At 43.4% G+C, this 17,896-nt stretch overlaps 1 protein-coding gene across 2 annotated transcripts in view; it reads left to right on the top strand.

The window, feature by feature from the left end:
- LOC139051621 (uncharacterized) overlaps window positions 1–17,896 on the top strand; it is a 214,268-nt gene that overhangs the window by 121,720 nt on the left and 74,652 nt on the right. For both annotated transcript variants that reach the window (XM_070528561.1, XM_070528562.1), the window contains exons 10-11: window positions 5,187–5,248; window positions 13,520–13,589. In XM_070528561.1, coding sequence (XP_070384662.1) covers window positions 5,187–5,248; window positions 13,520–13,589 — 132 coding nt within the window. The remainder of the gene's footprint in view (window positions 1–5,186; window positions 5,249–13,519; window positions 13,590–17,896) is intronic.

Here is a 17,896-nt window from a genome sequence, read left to right as displayed (position 1 = left end):
GACCGCCGATATTGGCAGCCTGCATGTCGAAAGGAAAACAATAGCAGTCGTGCTGGAGCCATCGTAAAGCTTTACATGCCCCTAAAGGCCAATACATGCAGTCAAGCAATAACAGAAACACACCGTCGGCTTGGTTTACTCCACTGCACAGTCATTGTTAATTTCATCAAGCCACTTGAACAAATAAGAGCAATGGAGAGCGACATGCCCGTTAGGCGGCCTGCTTCCAGGTAGTTTTGCTGCCCCTACTGTTTTTTTAGCCTGTTGAGATGAATAATGCCAATGTCACAAGGACCAAAATACTCTATTGGGCAGCCACCATCGAGCATGACGGGCCCTGTGGTGAAATAACAGTAGTCGGGGCACGCTTGAAAGACACCTTTAACAGTTTGCATTTCAAAGCCACTGTTGGCAGTTTGCATGCTAAAGCATAATTATGTGGTTGCATTTATTATGGCTATCTGGCTCAGGCAAGTAATGCATATAAGAGAACAATTATCAAACATTATTAGCTTAGTGAGGCCCAGAAAGCTCATTTGGTCAACCACTGTTGAGCTTGATGGGCACTTTTGTGAAATAGAAGCACTTGGGGGGGCACGCTTCAAAGGCACCTTTAGTGTCTGCACTTCAAAGCGCAGCCATGTTATAGCCATTGTAGGAAAAACAGCAGTATTCAACGCGACATTGACTGCCACTTTTAGCAGCTTGCATGCAAAAGCACATTCATGTGGTCGCATTCTTTATTTTGGTTATCTGGCTCCGGCAGGTAATGCGAATAAGAGAACAATTATCAAACATCATTAGCTTAGTGAGGCCCAAAATACTCATTCGAGTAGCTATTAATAGCAGTAGCCGAGGGCATGCTTGAAAGGCATCATTAGCGATCTGCATGTTAAAGTGCAGTCATGCCGTAGCCATTGTTGGTGAAACGGCAGTAATCAATGTGAAAATGACAACCACTGTTTGTAGCTTGCATGCAAAAGCACGTTCATGTGGTTGTATTGTTTATTTTGGTTATCTGGCCCAGGCAAGTAATGCAAATAAGAGAACAATTATCAAACATCATTAGCTTACTGAGGCCTAGAAAACTAATTTGGGTAGCTATTAATAGCAGTAGTTGAGGGCACACTTGAAGGGCACCGTTTGTAGTCTGCACTTCATATCGCAGTCATGCCGTAACCATTGTATTTGTTTATCGAAAGCTCACCTGGGCGCAACATTTCAAGCTGGTGAATTTTCAGAACACAGAATAAGCTGACAATGTCACGAAGTCCAGGTCACATGCGCGATGTTTGCACTTCGACATGATGGATATTGTGATGGGTGATATCGTGATAAGGGATATTGTGCTGGGCACTTGCGTCCGGGGTTCTACAGCTGTGGAATCTGCCTGAGACGTGAGATATAGCTGCTGAACCATGGCCACTGTCATATCTCTGGTTACAAGTTTGCATGTGCTTTAGCATCATATAAATAAATTTTGCACTTTAGGTTCTTTTAACATTGAAGCGAAACCATTGCTTGCATTGGTGTTCAAGAAGATGAGCAACCCACCATCACTCACCAGTTGTTGCCTAATTGTAGGATGTATCAATCGTGCAACCATACAATTTTCATTAAAATCAGGCCAGCACGCAAAAGTGCACCCAAACGCATTCATTTCAAGCTGCATTACTCGGAAGCGCATGAAGAGTTTGACCCGCTTAGAGTGAAGTGGCCAGCGGAGGCATTGCCACCGCCGAGTGGCAGCGACCCTTTTGTGCATGCAGTGTCAAATTACTACCGCCGACGGATTAGCCTCATGCAGGCACAGAACAGGCCACAAAAGTATCAAACCCGCGACCGTTGACTGCGTAGGAACTAATATCAAGCGAGTGCCGACTGCTCCCAGCTCTTTACTGCAGAGCGAATGGAAGCTGTCAAATTCCATGGTTAACCTCGGTCGCGTTGTATCGCTGGTGTCTTCCGGGATAGAATCCACACAAAAATAAAACTTTCCCTGATGCTTTGCAATGCCGAAAGACTGTGGGCAGACTTGCGCCATAACATTCCATGAGGGGCGCTCAGTGAGCGAAGTTTTACCGCTCTAATGAGAACTTCTGTCACTGAAACATGCTGAAAAGCACAAAAGAAGTGTCCCTTCAATTAAAAGTGCCATGTTCCACAGGAGGAGCTACGTTAACAAATCGGGAAGACGACTTTGGGGAAGCCGGTCTAGAAATTTGCTCGCCGCTCGCCATAATTGGCCTGCATCGCAGTGAAACACCGCCCCTAGCTTTGTTGCACTTTGGATGGAGCAAATCAGCCGATAACTTGCTGAAAACGCAAAAAATCCGAGCGTCACCAGCGGTGAGTCAGGCTGTCAACATGGCGGGTCAACACAAGCTGGTGTTTCCCAGGCAGTTTTCTAGAGTCGGTCATGCTCGATTCGTGCCATGAAACTTCAGACAAATGGTCTAAATATGTGGTAGGGTCATTGAATTTTGTTCCTAGACATATGTCAATGGCGCGGGTGTGACGGTGCGCAGATACCGACACTCGAACTGTAGAATTAGCACAGTGTCGTCGACTTCGGCGAGCCGAAAAACTCTAATTTAGCAAACTTCACAGCTGCACACCTCTGGAAAAAGTTGCTGAGTGATCATGCAAAGCCCCTACTGCAATACCCACAATGAGTGGCTGATTGTTTTTTGAGCACAACAAACTCAACCTCAGACTCGAGCCACGGCATCTGCGGTGCTTTCCAGCACGATACTCTCGTAGTCTTCTGTGACCTGCCTGCCCTCCCTATAAATGTGGCCACTGCCTTCCTCTCCTCATTCGCTCTCCAGTCTGCAAGCTGTTTGGATGCCAGTCACTCCTCTCACTCATCTTCATGTCAACTTCTCGCCTCCTCACTGCCAGATTCGACGTCGCTGCTCCTCCAAAGCTGCCCTCTTTCGGCCTGCCCTCCCGAGCGCAGTCTTCCATGAACGGGTGCCCTTCCACAGTTCCTGCTTTTTGGTCTCCACAACTAAGATCACCTTTCTTCCACTGCACATGAAGCTGATGCCAAGCCCTCCATTGCAACTGTCGGCATCACCAGCGCCCATTGACGAGGAATGCAAGATGCCCTTACAACATTTTGAAGCTTCTGCTATCTGCGTTACTCCCTGCGTTCAGTCACTTTGGCGCCGATGGCGCGTGCGTTTGGCGTGTACTGCAGGCCATGTGATTGTGTATTATTCGGAGTGCTTCGTTACGTGTGCCTCGCGTGTGCTTTTGTTGTCTACAGTGATAAATGGCTCCGTCAGTCACCGGGCGAAAGTGTTTGACTTTGGAACAGAAAGTTCTGCTGATAAAAGTGGAAAAGGGCGGCCAACAGAAAACTGACATTGTTAAGGAATTCTGCATACTGCCGTCTACTTTATCAACTGTATTGAAAAACAAGAAAGCTGTGCTGGATGGCTTTGAAAAGAGCTTGTCAGCAAAGAGAAAGAGGAATCGTGGTTTGAAATACCCTGAAGTGGAAGGTGCACTTCTGTAGTGGCAGAAGAATGCCAGGAGTGCAAATCTCCTTATACATGGACCTGCACACTGCAAAAGCCGAACCTCTCGCCCTCCAAATGGGCCATAAAGATTTCAAGTGCAGCAATGGCTGGCTTGTGCGGTTCAAGAAACGACACAACTTGACCTCGTAGTCAATCGCTGGCGAAAGCGCAGCCGTGAACCATGACTCTAGACATATGGCTAACATCGGCTCCAAGCTCTACTTGAAAACTATGAAAACAATGACATCTGCAACTAGATGAGGCTGCATTTTTCTACAAGATGCTACCAAATCGCACATTCACTACCGCTGGCGGTTCCTCATCTGGAGGAAAGCAGAGCAAGGAGTGTGTTTGGTGCCAATGCAACAGGCGAGGACAAGCTTCCCTTTTTGATGCTGGGGAAGGTGGAGAAGCTGCGGTGCTTCTGAAGTGCAACTATTCCTAAGGAATGAATCTACAGAAGTAACAAGCGAGCATGGATGACTGCTGCTATTTTTGAAGACTATGTGCGCCTGCTGCTAGATGGTTAGATGCAAGGAATCGGCAAGTGCTTTTCATAATTGACAATTGTCCGAGCCATGGAAAGATCGACAAGCTCAAGGTGATTGCTGTGGAATTTTCGCCTGCAAACACAACCGCAGTACTGCATCTGATGGATCAGGGCATCATTGAAACCACTCGGAAGCTGCACCGCAAGGCTCTTTTGCAGTGTATGCTCACAGCGCATGACGCCAGCAACAGGTACAACATAGATTTTCTTGGTGCGATCCATTTACTGAACATTTAATTTGCGCCTTTGTAGGTCACCAACTTTGTGCATGCCGGCTTTTCCCGCCGATGACCAGCCTGATGATGACTGGACTTGCAGTGATCTATACAAGACTGCTCATAAAATTGCTGGCCAAGAGGTAGAGGGCGACTTCGAGACATTCACGTTGGCTGACGCTGCTGCTCCTGAGGTTTCCCCAGCGATGGATGCCGAGATAACTGACACTGTTGGTGGCCCCGATGAGGACGTAGAGGACGTAGGGCGTGAGGTGCCAACTATGGTGCAGACGCTGGAGTACTTACGCCTACTATGAAATAAGGTTGAATACATGGGTGATGACCACAGCCTCGTGCAATGCTTAGTCAAATTAGAGCAGGTGTTGCTCGCACCCGGTAAGAATTTGAAACAGCCAAAGCTCACTGCATTTGCTGCACCTGAATAAAGTTTTGCTTCACTGAATACATTATATTTTGACTTCCTTGCAGTTGTGGCGCAATTAAAGCTCGACTGCTTTCGCTTTTCTCGAGTGGTCACTTATATCGAATTACCGCTTATAACAAATTTTTTTCTCTGTCCCGCTCACTTCGTTTTAGCGAGAAAATACTGTACTTTCTTGCACTGTGCCCCCTTTAAAGCTGAATTTCTGTAGGAGAAGTTGGAGTTGAAATAGAGAATTCTGCATTCATAATAAGCCCTCTTCTAGCTTGCCTGTGGAAGGAGCTGTTCGCTTGCATTAACATTCTCTAAAGCCCACAATTACAACAAATGCCAACCATTGTTGATTTCTAGTGGGTTTGTTGTATGTAAGTGTCACTGTTAACTCTCCTTTAACCGACTTGCACAAAATGCCTTTAGGTTCTCACAGAAAAGCTATGGTCTTTATGCAGGTGCTTTTAGTCGACTATGGCACACTTGCAGTGCTCCCAAAGAACAAGCTACGTTTTTTGAGGTAAGTTTTCAAATCGCAGAGGCAGTTAACAAATTCGATAAAGCATAGTAAACCATTGTGTGTTATGGCAGCCTGAGAATTTAATAGTGAAGGAATGCACGTATAGTCTTCGTCAAAAATATCTCGGCTATGTTGACTGGTTTGGCATCCTGCTTGCTGAGCATGAACTTCTAAATCTAAAGAACCACTCGTGGTTCTTTAGCTTTGAAATTCACGTTGTGGAGCTGATAGTGTGCGCCCCAGTGCTTTTATGCAGGCATTCACCTGCTCTGTTGTCCTTATACGTCTCCTGTTCCACCCGTGATGGCTGTCGGAAGTGGCTTTTTTTCATGGACTGGTTTGAGACTGTGGCACAGGTGGCCAAATTTAGTTGTCCACTAAAGCATCTCTCATGTTGCTTGTGACATTAAATCCAATAACTCTATAAGAATACAAAACAGATTTGGCATGCCTTGAGAAAACGCACTATGGAGAAAGGCATCTTTCTGTTTCAGTAGTAACTTCTAGATTAGCCCGTTACGGTTGCCCGATGTGCCAGTGGGGAACCAGCGCTGGAGCTTCAAACTGACACGCAGTGCCTCCTTGTGGACAATTTATTTTATTATTATTGATTCAATACTGCCAGTAACCTTTTGTCTGCCAAGGCAGGAGTGGGTACATTGCATTATTAGTTGTTTTTGGTAAACATAATTGTTGTGACGTCGAAAGAACAATGAGATACACTAACACCAACAAGACTAATACAATGAGCAATCAACTTACTAGCATATGGACACTTTCTAAAGAACAACAAAGAATGCACAGCAATCACAAGAAAGGAACAATGGCTGGTGAAAAAGATTCCAGCGTTGCCTCATTTGGCAGCCCGTTCCATTCAACAATAGTCCTTGGGAAAAAGGAACCTTTGTATGCATTTGTTCTGCATTGAGGTACTAAAATAGCCTTGCTGTGTTTCTTCCGGGTGGGTCGTGACATGTTAAATTGCATTTATGCCTGGAAATCTGGTTTTACTTGACTTAATGATACTTAGTAGCATATTTAGGCATTGCAACTTTTGCCATGTTTCAACTGTGCAAAGACTGGACCGCAGATGAAGTTAAGATATGGACACCTGTTTATCGTAAGCATTGTAAATAAAGCGAAGCTATTTTTTTTTTATACGTTCTATGCAGTTAGCTTCTGTTTTGGTGTGTAGATTCCATACTACATCTGCGTACTCAAGTAATGGGTATACGAGGGACGTGTATGCAACTAATTTTGTTTTACTGTTGCAGTGTTTTCAAGTGATGCCTGAGCAACCCTAGTCGTTTTGATGCTGCAGAGACAATATTTTTAATATGGGAGTTCCAACTTAATGTGTAATCAATAATTGTACCCAAGTATTTAACTGGTTAATAAGGGTGATTTGGTTACTGTTGACATTCCATCCAAGGAAAAGTGGATTTTTTTTACGTGTAATTGTAATTTGAGAGTGCATATTGAGGTATTCAGTTGTCTCCCACACATGGCACCAGTTAGTAATAGCCATTAGGTAGCTGTTTAGTGTCGCTTGATCCTCGATTGTTTCGAGGGTGTAATAGCCAGTGCAGTTGTCTGCAGAAAAAAAAAAAGGCTGAGTATAGGGGAGTTGATCGCCAGGTCACCGAGATATATAAGAAAAAGAAGGGGCCCAAGGACCGAGCCTTGGGGAACCCCAGAAATCACTGATTCTGTATGAGACTCTGATTTAGCTATTTGTACATATTAATGACAGTTAGAAAGGTAAGAGTCAAGCCACATTACAATTTGGTTATTATTTAAGAGGCTCCTAAGTTTTGTCATTAAATTCAAATGGGACAAACGGTCAAACGCTTTCTGGAAATCAAAAAACAATTATGTCTATTTGCCCACCTTTGTCCAGCGTCGCGAACAATTTATTGGTGATATGAATAATTTGCGTGACCGTTGATAGGCCACGCCTAAAAACCATGCTGGCTGCTCGTGAAAAAAGTTGTCGCTCTCCAAAAAATGAGCTCACGTGTTTAAGAAAAAAATGAAGTGTTCAATAACCTCCCTGGTGGTGCACACCAGAGAAATGGGCCTATAATTTGCTACAGAGTACTTATCGCCGGATTTGTAGGTTGTCAAGACCTTTGCCATTTTCCAGTCTTTGGGAACTTCACCTTTATGCAGACTTGTGCTGAAGACAAGAAATAAATATTTTTGTGCACCATTTGTCGTATCTGTAAGGAAAGCAGTTTCGAATATCGTCCGATCCGGATGACTTCTTTGTATCGAGGTGAATAAATGCTGAAAAAAATGCCCGGTTCGCTTACGACAAGGTCAGGTATCTCTTGCTTTTTGCCTGTAAATTCGGCAATCGTGTCTTTTCCATGCAGAATTATGCTGGAAAATTGGTCATTAAAAGTTGACAGCAGAGTTGTTTAGAAAAAATTTTGCTTACAGGTTCTTTCTTGTCTGTTAGGTGCCTCCAGAACTTTTTGTGGTTGATAGTAAGGAAGTTGTGTATTCTGATGTTTAAAAAAACTGGTACTTTGACAATCTAATCTTCTTATGCAACTCCTCTCCAACAATCTGCAACTTGTACCTTTTCTGTGAAGGAGCACTTGACAAGCACTTCACGCAACGTTTTTATTGAATGATTTCACGTGTAATCCAAGTACATGTGAAGAAAACTTTCAAGTTCATCGCACTTGCTTGCGATACTTCAAGCATTTACGTTGAGCACCGAAAACAGTTTTATTGACGAGCTACTCTTTGGGACTAAAGGTACTGTCTTAGGATTCGCAAGAAAAGTGCTATTGCGACTGCAGCGGCTTTGTCACTGTCCAGCGAGTGGTACTCTTTCATTTCTTTCGTCATCCCAACAGAATTGTCTGCCATTAATCTTAATTTTGTCGAAAAAAAGCATCACTTTGTCACTCTGTGCTCTTTTGCGCTTTGCCAAAGCTTTTTTCGAATCTGTTGCACACGGGGTGAAAAACCTTCTTAGGTGGTAAATGCAGAGTTCTTGAGTTTCCTGCAGTTTTTAAGAATCTTGGCCTTGTCTCTTTCATCTAATAGTTTCAGGATAACCAGTTGGCATTTATTTGCTGAAGGCCTTCTAATTCTATGAATGTGTTCAAGTGGTACGTCAGTATTTAACAGATCTTGAAATATTTCCTTGGAAACTGTTTGCTCGAGGGACTGCTGATACTCTTTTGTAGTTTCCTTCACGCTATATATGATTAAGTTATTCCTCCTGCTTCTGTTTTCTAAGTTGTCTACTTTCAGCATTAGATTGTTCATAGTTTTTTGCAACATGTCAATTTTCAGGGTGTAATCAGTCAGCAGACAGGTCGTTCATTTTTTTCTCAATGGAAGACGGCTTGTTAACAGTTTCACAAAGCTGGTGATTTGTGAAATTCGCGCTTTGCTTTAGCTTTCGTATTTGGTCTAGTATTGTCTTAAGCATTTCCTCTGATGTTGGTCCTGGGCTGGTTTCTATGTCGCTATAGGAAGACAGCAAATCAACAAAACAGCGGTAGGCAGTCGCCAATTGTACAAGTAGTGATCGTGGGCATGGCAGAAGCAAGAGAGAAACGTTGTTGCTACGATACGTATATGCTGAACGTTGGTCTCTCACCTGGTGAAGAAACAAGAACGGATTCGCGAGTCGCACGGCCTCAAAGCTTGTGTCATGCTCACTGGTCGGTGACCGCAAAGCAGTCGAGCTTTTATGCCCCCAAGGGGCTGACGTCGACGACACTAGTGGGCGATGCGCAGCCGTCTATGAGGGCCAGGTGCGCATGCCCCAGGGCTCGTTAGTGCGATTGCATGATCTTGGGCTGTGCAGGAGAACAAGCTGTTCCGTCATATCAAGTGCGAATGTTCCTTTGCATTCTTCAGTCGACGTAGTGCTAGGGTTATCATACGCATAGGATTGTAGCGCTAGCGCTAGTCATACAAACAGAAGAAAATGGCCAGCAGTGGTATGGGGAGGAATTTTCAAAAGCCGTGGGAGGAAAAAAAAAGAAGCTAGAAGGTTGTTGTTATTCCTGAGTGGTTAATTGCCACAAATAGTAAATTTGAATATTGCTCTATCATTCTATTATTGTTTGTGAAAACTATGAGCATGAGTGTCAGCAACGTTTTTTTTTTTCAGGCAGGCATAATCGCATGCCATTTCAACTATTATTTCTAGACCTTCTCGGACAAAATACCCTATGTGTGCATTTTATTTTATGGAAAGCGAAAATTGGACTGACTGAGAACATGTTTTAAGTACAAGAATATGTATAGCCGGCATATTTTTTGGGAGCACTCATAGAGTTTCTCACACCTAGAGGGAAATCTGGCGCCACCGTCTATGGGAGTTTCTTAAGGGGGCACCGCGCCGTCATGGGAATGACAGTATATGTGTCTGCAGGGCTCGTGTTGGCTGGTGTTGTAAGAGGCTTCGTCTAAAACGTGGATTTGGCTACACAAATAACGCATTCTCAAAGTAAAATCTTCTTAAAATGTTTCCATGCATGCATATTACATCTTTACTCACCTACAATGCATGACCAAGCGAAGAAAAGCAAGAACAGACGACAAACTGTTTCAAAGCGAGCGCGAACCTTGTCGTCTGTCCTCCAACTTTAGCAGCCCGCTGATACATTTTACGTAACATATAATCGTACACGCAATAACAAGTTCTTATAGTTAAACAAAACACGTTTTTGCGTAATAATAAAACCAAAATAGCCTTTTACGTGCTGTTTTAGTAGAAAATGAATCATTGTGACAGACGGAACGGTGCTTGCCAAGCGCGTCTTCAAGGTGTCCTGTCTCTCCGAGAACAATGCCAATCCGAAGTCACAATATACTGGCATTGCCATCCATACCACAGCGCAGCAGCGCCAGATTTCCCTCTAGGTAATGAAGTGAGAAACTCTATGGGAGCACTAAAGTAATATTAGTGCCAGCCGCCATAAATGCCCAGTGTTTCCAGCGGTGCGCACCTTTGACAGCGCCTGGTGATAAAATGAAAAGGCAGCGACGTTTTTTTCAGGCAGGCATAATCGCATGCCATTTCAACTATTATTTCTAGACCTCCTCGGACAAAATATGTGTGCATTTGGTTTTATTGAAAGCGAAAATTGGACTGACTGAGAACATGTTTCAAGTACAAGAATATGTATAGCCAGCATATTTTTCGGGAGCACTAAAGTAATATTAGTGCCAGCCGCCATAAATGCCCATTGTTTCCACCGGTGTGCACCTTTGATAGTGCCTGGTGACAAAATTAAAAGGCAACAAATGACATTGCTAATCATACAATCTTACAACGAAGATAAACAACGAACACTTCATGTTTTCTGCAGAAACAGCACATCTATGCTTCACCAGCACCGATGTATTACCAAGACTGGGGACAGAAACACAGGTTTTTTTCGCTATGCATCTTCTATTCCAGGCAAAATTATGTCTGCCAGAGTAAATGAACATGTAAAGTTCGTTTTATTAAAACCGATGTCCACGGCCACCAATAAGAGTTCCGACGCAAATCAACTTTAGCTGTAGTGCACGACTACCGACGGAACATGGCGAAACGGCTTAATTGTGCTTGCATCTCAGCTGGCGGCAGTGCAAATATTGGCACGTTTTCTTCTTTGTGTAAAATAATTGCAAGGAGAGGTTAAAGCAGCAACAGTGGTAACAAAACATTGTGGCTTGGGAGCTTCGGCTGTTCGTTTTGAAGTACAGTCAGCTACAGATTCAAAGCTAACTGGAAAAGGCCAAGTGATGATATTGGTGGCGATCAGTCAGCGGCGGTGAGGCTGCCAGCAATGTCAGAGTGTAGCCATGACAACTCCTCTGTCGCTGAACGGCCATGTTGGTTTGCAGCAGTGAGATCTCGCAGGCAGATCCTCTGTGTGAAAGAGGGGTCTTTCCATTTGCCAGCAAGACCACCGCCGGCCATGGGCCCATGAACCACAAACGCCATGTGGTGATCTTGTGCTGCTAATGTGGACACACCTTTAATTCAGGCACTGTGGACACCCATAAGTGGCTCCAAAAAAATCAATGTCACTCTGCTTACAAAGAAACTGCCTCTATTTGCATCTAAAATAGGCAGAAATGGATCAAGTGATCGCTTGTTTGAATTTCGATTGCGTTTATAGCTTATTCACTCGTGAATTGTATTTTGCTGAAACCTTGAACCACCATTGTGAGATGTTATTTTGTGAATCTAGAAAACAATTCCCTCTATGCAATTCTCGCCCTTCTTGAGTTATTTTGCATGAAGGAACTCTTACAGTGAGTTGATCCTCTTGAAACCACACCGCAACACTATCGGCAGTATACGCTTGCAGGTGTTTCCGTGGCTCCCAGTTTTCTACACAAGTACTTCTAGGGCATTTCTGACAAATAATTTCGTCCTCGTTGATTGTAGCCTATAAATCGTTTTCAGTGTCATACTGAGGGAAATGAAAAAGAACACAGAAAACTTGCCAAGGCTACAGTTTTGTAAAACATAAGAACGTGCTTGTTGCAGCTCCGCTTTTGTTTGAGAGATTAAATGTTAAGGCACTGAGGGCCATTTTTCATGAGCGCCTCCCTGGGCAACGTTCCTTTCTCATAGCAATGTAGCAGCACATCTTCTTTTGTCATGACAGGGCAGCATCTTTCTAGGAACTTTTAGCTTAGTTGTCCCTCATAAAGAAAGTGCAGTGGTTTCTGAGTCAGTAGGTAGCACATAGCATGGATGCCAGTGAAGTGCAGTGAGTCAGCAAATACAATATCTTAAAGGGGCAGTTTGTGGCCTCTGCAGAATACACTGTTGTAAGATGTAACAATGTTCGATGATGGGAAGTAGTGAAAAGAAACCAAGTTACAAGCATAAATCAAATTCGGAAATATTGTCTATGTCGAACAGTCATAAAATTGCCTTGGAAATCCCATGCAAAAATATAACGATGTATTACGTGTATATCGAGCTCCTGTTCATCTCCACATTCAATATATTGAATGCTGCGGTGCACTGCACCCCTGCAAGTGCGCTTCTCCTAACGGAGTGTGACTTGCATCATCGGAAATATTTAGTGTTGATGAATTTGAAGGGGCACTGTTTTGGCAGACGCTGTTAAACAGGAGATTAAGCCTCCTGGAAAAATTAGCAGGGTGCTCATATTTTTGCTTGCTGCGCATGTGAAACCATGGCTCATGCACACTGTGGCCATTAATTATCAGCAAGAGCAGATCGCCACTCTGTGTCAAGAATGTGCAAGGCCTCCAACATGTTCCACTAGAAAGCGTGGATGACACTCTTATCATTTCCTAAGGCCAGACATGGGATGCTGAACTGGAGATGTCTAGTTGTACCGCCAGCCATGAATGGCATTTTAGGGTTGCACGAGCTGTCAAAATTAATCCAACCCAACCCCCACTTGGACGGATCTTTACACATTACAGTTTCAATTTAAACACCACTGCAGGCTACATCTGCGCTTCATGGAAGGACCCCCTCCCCATTGCTTTATCAACACGCGATACTTGTCGCTTTGTGATTCGCGGGCCTGCGCTGAACGCATTTCATTCTTGCTCGCATAATTACACGAGTGGGAATGGATTCAAATGCTCTGCAAGCTGAAGGCCACTGTCAGAACTAATAGCACCTGAGTAGTGTTGGCAGTCACGAACGCTGCAGCCGGAGGGGAAGGGCCAAGAACAAAGGGATCACGAGGCTTCAGAGCACTGATCAGCATGTGAACAGAGACGCGCCAACTTTTTAATTTGGTCAAGAACGGGGACAGATCGGTTCAAACAAGAAGTCTGTTCCGAAGCCTGATGAAACAGTGTGCCTTGCTTGTTGCCCTTGTATGATGAGCAGCTGTTTAAATGGTGTATTGTTGGCATTGTAACGAACACACGGCCAACCACATTCATGCGTGATTCACCGTATGTGTGCTGATGGCAGCAGAACGTGTATCCATACAGGCTGGTCTGCTCCCACGTACATCCATTTCTACCTTATCTTAAAAAAAATGCACAACAAGCGCATCGACGCATGCGAGGTGCACTGCTGTCTTGCATCAGAGCTACACAGGCTTTTAGGGTTAGGGTTGTGATCAATGTACAGTACTTTAAGCATATGGAGCTAAAATTATTTTGCATTTTTTACGTAAAGGCATTTGGTTTCGATCTTTCATTTGCTGCTCATATTTTTTCACCTGGAAATTGTTTTGCCTAAATGAAGTGTTCTTTTTAAATGTTTTTATGAGAAAGCTTGTTTGCTGATTTCAGGAATGACTTCTTTGACCTGCCACCCCAAGCCGTGCGAGCCACCATGGAATACTTGAAACCTGCAACTCCTGTAAGCATGCCTCCTTGGTATTCATTACACAAGAGTTGCCACTGTCAAGCTCTTAATTTTACAGTGGTTTTATGGCTGGCCTGTTCTGATGGTTCCATTGATTGGTCTAACTATTGTAAATATTATTTATTTATTTAGGAGTAATGCCGATTAAATACTTGGGCACTGCAATAATGCTCACTACAGGCTGAAATAAAATGTTAATTTAGGAACAATACACGTGCATACATTCATGCCTACTGTAGTGCACCAAGATAGTTTCTCAATCTTCCTTTAGTATGCACTGAGGTAGTACGCACTAGTGTTTGTGTATCGTTTATCATTTTCTATAATTTGCTCTCTGAGTGGGAACTGATGTATAACTGAGAAGGAAGGTTGGAGCTCAATGAAAATGCCGTGATTGTATAACTGCAATCAAATGCACTTAAAACAGTCTCACTATGTCTTCTTGCCAGGATCAGACTTCAGTTGCACTACAAATTTTAGTTCCACTGTGCTAAGCTCAAATACAATGAACTATTGATATAACAACCATATTTAGCAGATTTATCGTGCTTGGTATAAGTGGGTATAACTGTGTAATACAGATGCAGACATTTGTGGTGTGATGAAGCTAATGAAGATGCCTTTTCATGGAACTGAAATGATGAGACTGGTGAAGCCCTCCCATTGGTGAACTGAGCACTGGAGGACACCTGAGTGTGGATCTGTGCTAGCAGCCACAGCAGGCTTCATTTATCTAATCTTCGAATAGCAGCTGTGTGCATGTTAGATGTTCTAATGCTTCCTCTTGATTGACTCCCACCCTGAGAGCTGTGCGTCTCACACAAGGTGTCTAGCGACCGAAAAATCCAGGAAACGTCGGGGAAATTATAAACACTGAAAAAGTAGGAGAAAATTAGACCGCTAGAAACAGAAGTGTTTCACGAAGATTGGAAGACTACCTATGTTGTGCCTGTCTTCAAGAGTGGTTTGCAGTCACCTGCGTGTAATTATAGGCCCATCTCTTTATGTTCCATATCCTACAAAATATTTCAGCACATACTAGCAAAACATAGAAGCACTTGGAATCAAATAACTTTTTCTGACCAGCACAACAAGGTTTTCGAAAAGGCATTTCCTGTACTGCTCAATTAGTTGAGCTCTATCGTGATGTAGCAGAAACAGCTTAAAATAGGGTACAGACTGATGCAATGTTTTTTAGTACTAAAAAGCGTTCAAATACTGCCTCTCATGAGTCATTCCTACATAAATTAGAGCACTAGAGATGGATGATAGCATCATAAATGTAATTGTCATGAGTTAGAAAACAATGCGTTATGAGCAGTAAAAAAATATTTACTGAGAGGTTACTTATTTCTAATATATTTGAATGATATTGCTTCAAATGTTTCCCCAACATCAGGTTGTTTGCTGATGACTGTGTGTTCTACAGAGCTATTCAAGACGCTAAAGATGCAGCGTTCCAGCAGGATCTTTATAAGCACCTTCTGGAGTGGGGACTTGGAAACTGGCCTTAATACACACAAGTGCTGTCCCATGGCCTTCTATAAATTGAAACATTTAATAAATAATAACTGTAAAATAGGTCAAAGCACCCTTAGAAAAGAATCTGAGGTTAAATAAACACTTCAAAGTAGTGCCTTTGGAGGTCCTGACTTTTAGCAAGCACATTGACATGATTGTGAATAAAACCAGCAAAGTACTAAACCTTGTCATTAAAACACTTACTGCCCCTCGGAACCTGAGGGAAGCAGCATACCGTTTTTTGATTAGACCCTACCTGGAATACGAAAATGCTGGTTTGGATCCTTACCAACAATGCAACATAGATAAGCTTGACGGTATGCAAAATTGTGGCACTAGATGTATAACGAAACAGTACTCCTGGAAAATAATCGTAACAGCAATGAAAGAACAGCATTGGGATTGAGCCAGTGTATTCGAAAAGGAAAAAGTTCAGGCTAAGCTTTTATGCTCTATTTATAGTAACAACACAGCTGGAATAGATGAAAACACAGTTAAACCTCGGCAGAATGAAATTCTCGATAATATGAAGCATTAAACTTTTGGCTTCTAGTTCATTGAACACCATGTATTTAGAACCTCAGTGTAATGACGGGTGTTTATACATCATCATCATCATCATCATCATCAGCTTAGTTACGCCCACTGCAGGGCAAAGCCCTCTCCCATACTTCTCCAACTACCCCGGTCATGTACTAATTGTGGCCATGTTGTCCCTGCAAACGTCTTAATGTCATCCGCCCACCTAACTTTCTGCCACCCCCTCCTACGCTTCCCTTCCCTTGGAATCCAGTCCGTAACCCTTCGTGACCATTGGTTATCTTCCCTCCTCATTACATGTCCGGCCCATGCCCATTTCTTTTTCTTAATTTCAACTAAGATGTCGTTTACCCACATTTGTTGCCTCACCCAATCTGCTCTTTTCTTATCCCTTAACGTTACACCCATCATTCTTCTTTCCATTGTTCGTTGCGTCGTCCTCAATTTCAGCAGAACCCTTTTCGTAAGCCTCCAGGTTTCTGCCCCATATGTTAGTACTGGTAACACACAACTGTTATACACTTTCCTTTTGAGGGATAGTGGCAACCTGCTGTTCATGATTTGAGAATGCCTGCCAAATGCACCCCAGCCCATTCTTATTCTTCTGGTTATTTCAGTCTCATGATCCGGATCCATGGTCACTACCTGCCCTAAGTAGATGTATTCCCTTACCACTTCCAGTGCTTCGCTACCTATCGTAAACTGCTGTTTTCTTCCGAGACTGTTAAACAATACTTTAGTTTTCTGCAGATTAATTTTCAGACCCACCCTTCTGCTTTGCCTCTCCAGGTCAGTGAGCATGCATTGCAATTGGTCTCCTGAGTTACTAAGCAAGGCGATATCATCAGCGAATCGCAAGTTGCTAAAGTATTCTCCATCAACTTTTATCCCCAATTCTTCCCACTCCAGGCCTCTGAATACCTCCTGTAAACATGCTGTGAATAGCATTAGAGAGATCGTATCTCCCTGTCTGACGCCTTTCTTTATAGGGATTTTGTTGCTTTCTTTGTGCAGGACTACGGCGGCTGTCGAGCCGCTATAGATATCTTCCAGTATTTTTACATATGGCTCATCTACACCCTGATTCCGTAATGCCTCCATGACTGCTGAGGTTTCGACTGAATCAAACGCTTTCTCGTAATCAATGAAAGCTATATATAAGGGTTGGTTATATTCTGCACATTTCTCTATCACTTGATTGATAGTGTGAATATGGTCTATTGTTGAGTAGCTTTTACGGAATCCTGCCTGGTCCTTTGGTTGACAGAAGTCTAAGGTGTTCCTGATTCTATTTGCGATTACCTTAGTAAATACTTTGTAGGCAACGGACAGTAAGCTGATCGGTCTATAATTTTTGTGTTTATACATGATATCAATAAAACGAAATTTCACTGCTGCCACAGAGAAACACCGAGAAAATAAATGGAAATCTTGGGCAGGTTGCCGCATGTTGCTTTTTCTAGCAATGCCATGACTGGGCATGGCTGACAGCACGGCTGAACGCTTACGCAGCCGATGTGCCCTCTGCTCTGCTGCGTACTCTGCTACGTGTGCAAAGAGTGGGCGTGCTGAGATGTTGTGGCGTCATGTGCACTGTCTTTCCGTGTGTTTACTACTGGAGGTTGTGTAATCTCAAGTTCCAGAGACGCATTGAAGGCGAGAGGCAGACAAAGCATTTGCTCCCCACTGCAAGCTACTCTATCAGCCGCAGGGACGGAGTGCATGCGAAAGCATGGCTGGCTTTGCTATATCGAGGTTTAACTGTACCTAAAAACTCCCCATTATGTCTCCTACAGGTGGGACCACAGTTGTAAGATAATGCAGATTAAATGCCGTACAAATTGCATGAAGTTTTCTTTCTTTCCATGAAGTTTCGGAATGGAATGCCTTGCCTGCATATGTGGTGACAGCCGATCGGGCTCTATTTTCTAAAGTAGTCAACAATTTGTGAATGTTGCCCTTCCTGTACACTGCCATCATAGAACCTCGATATAACAAAATTGTACTTACAGCAAGTGAACTTTGATAAATTGCTAATTTCATTGATTCAAGGTTTTGAAGTGTCGGCAGTAAAAACAGCTTCACAAATTCCCAGAGCACTCCTGGTGGATATTATTTTGTCAGTAAGCACTTATAAACAAATCTCAAGACGGTCAGGTTATGAGTGCCAGTGCGTGCAGGGCAGATCGTGCCATGAGCAATGCATTGGCGTGCCTCACAGCACCAGGCATTTGCGTGCA

The sequence above is a fragment of the Dermacentor albipictus genome, unplaced genomic scaffold (genome assembly GCF_038994185.2).
Source record: "Dermacentor albipictus isolate Rhodes 1998 colony unplaced genomic scaffold, USDA_Dalb.pri_finalv2 scaffold_13, whole genome shotgun sequence".
Lineage (NCBI taxonomy): Eukaryota > Metazoa > Arthropoda > Arachnida > Ixodida > Ixodidae > Dermacentor > Dermacentor albipictus.
The sequence above is the reverse complement of the archived record's forward strand: the minus strand, read 5'-3'. Positions and strand labels throughout refer to the sequence as shown.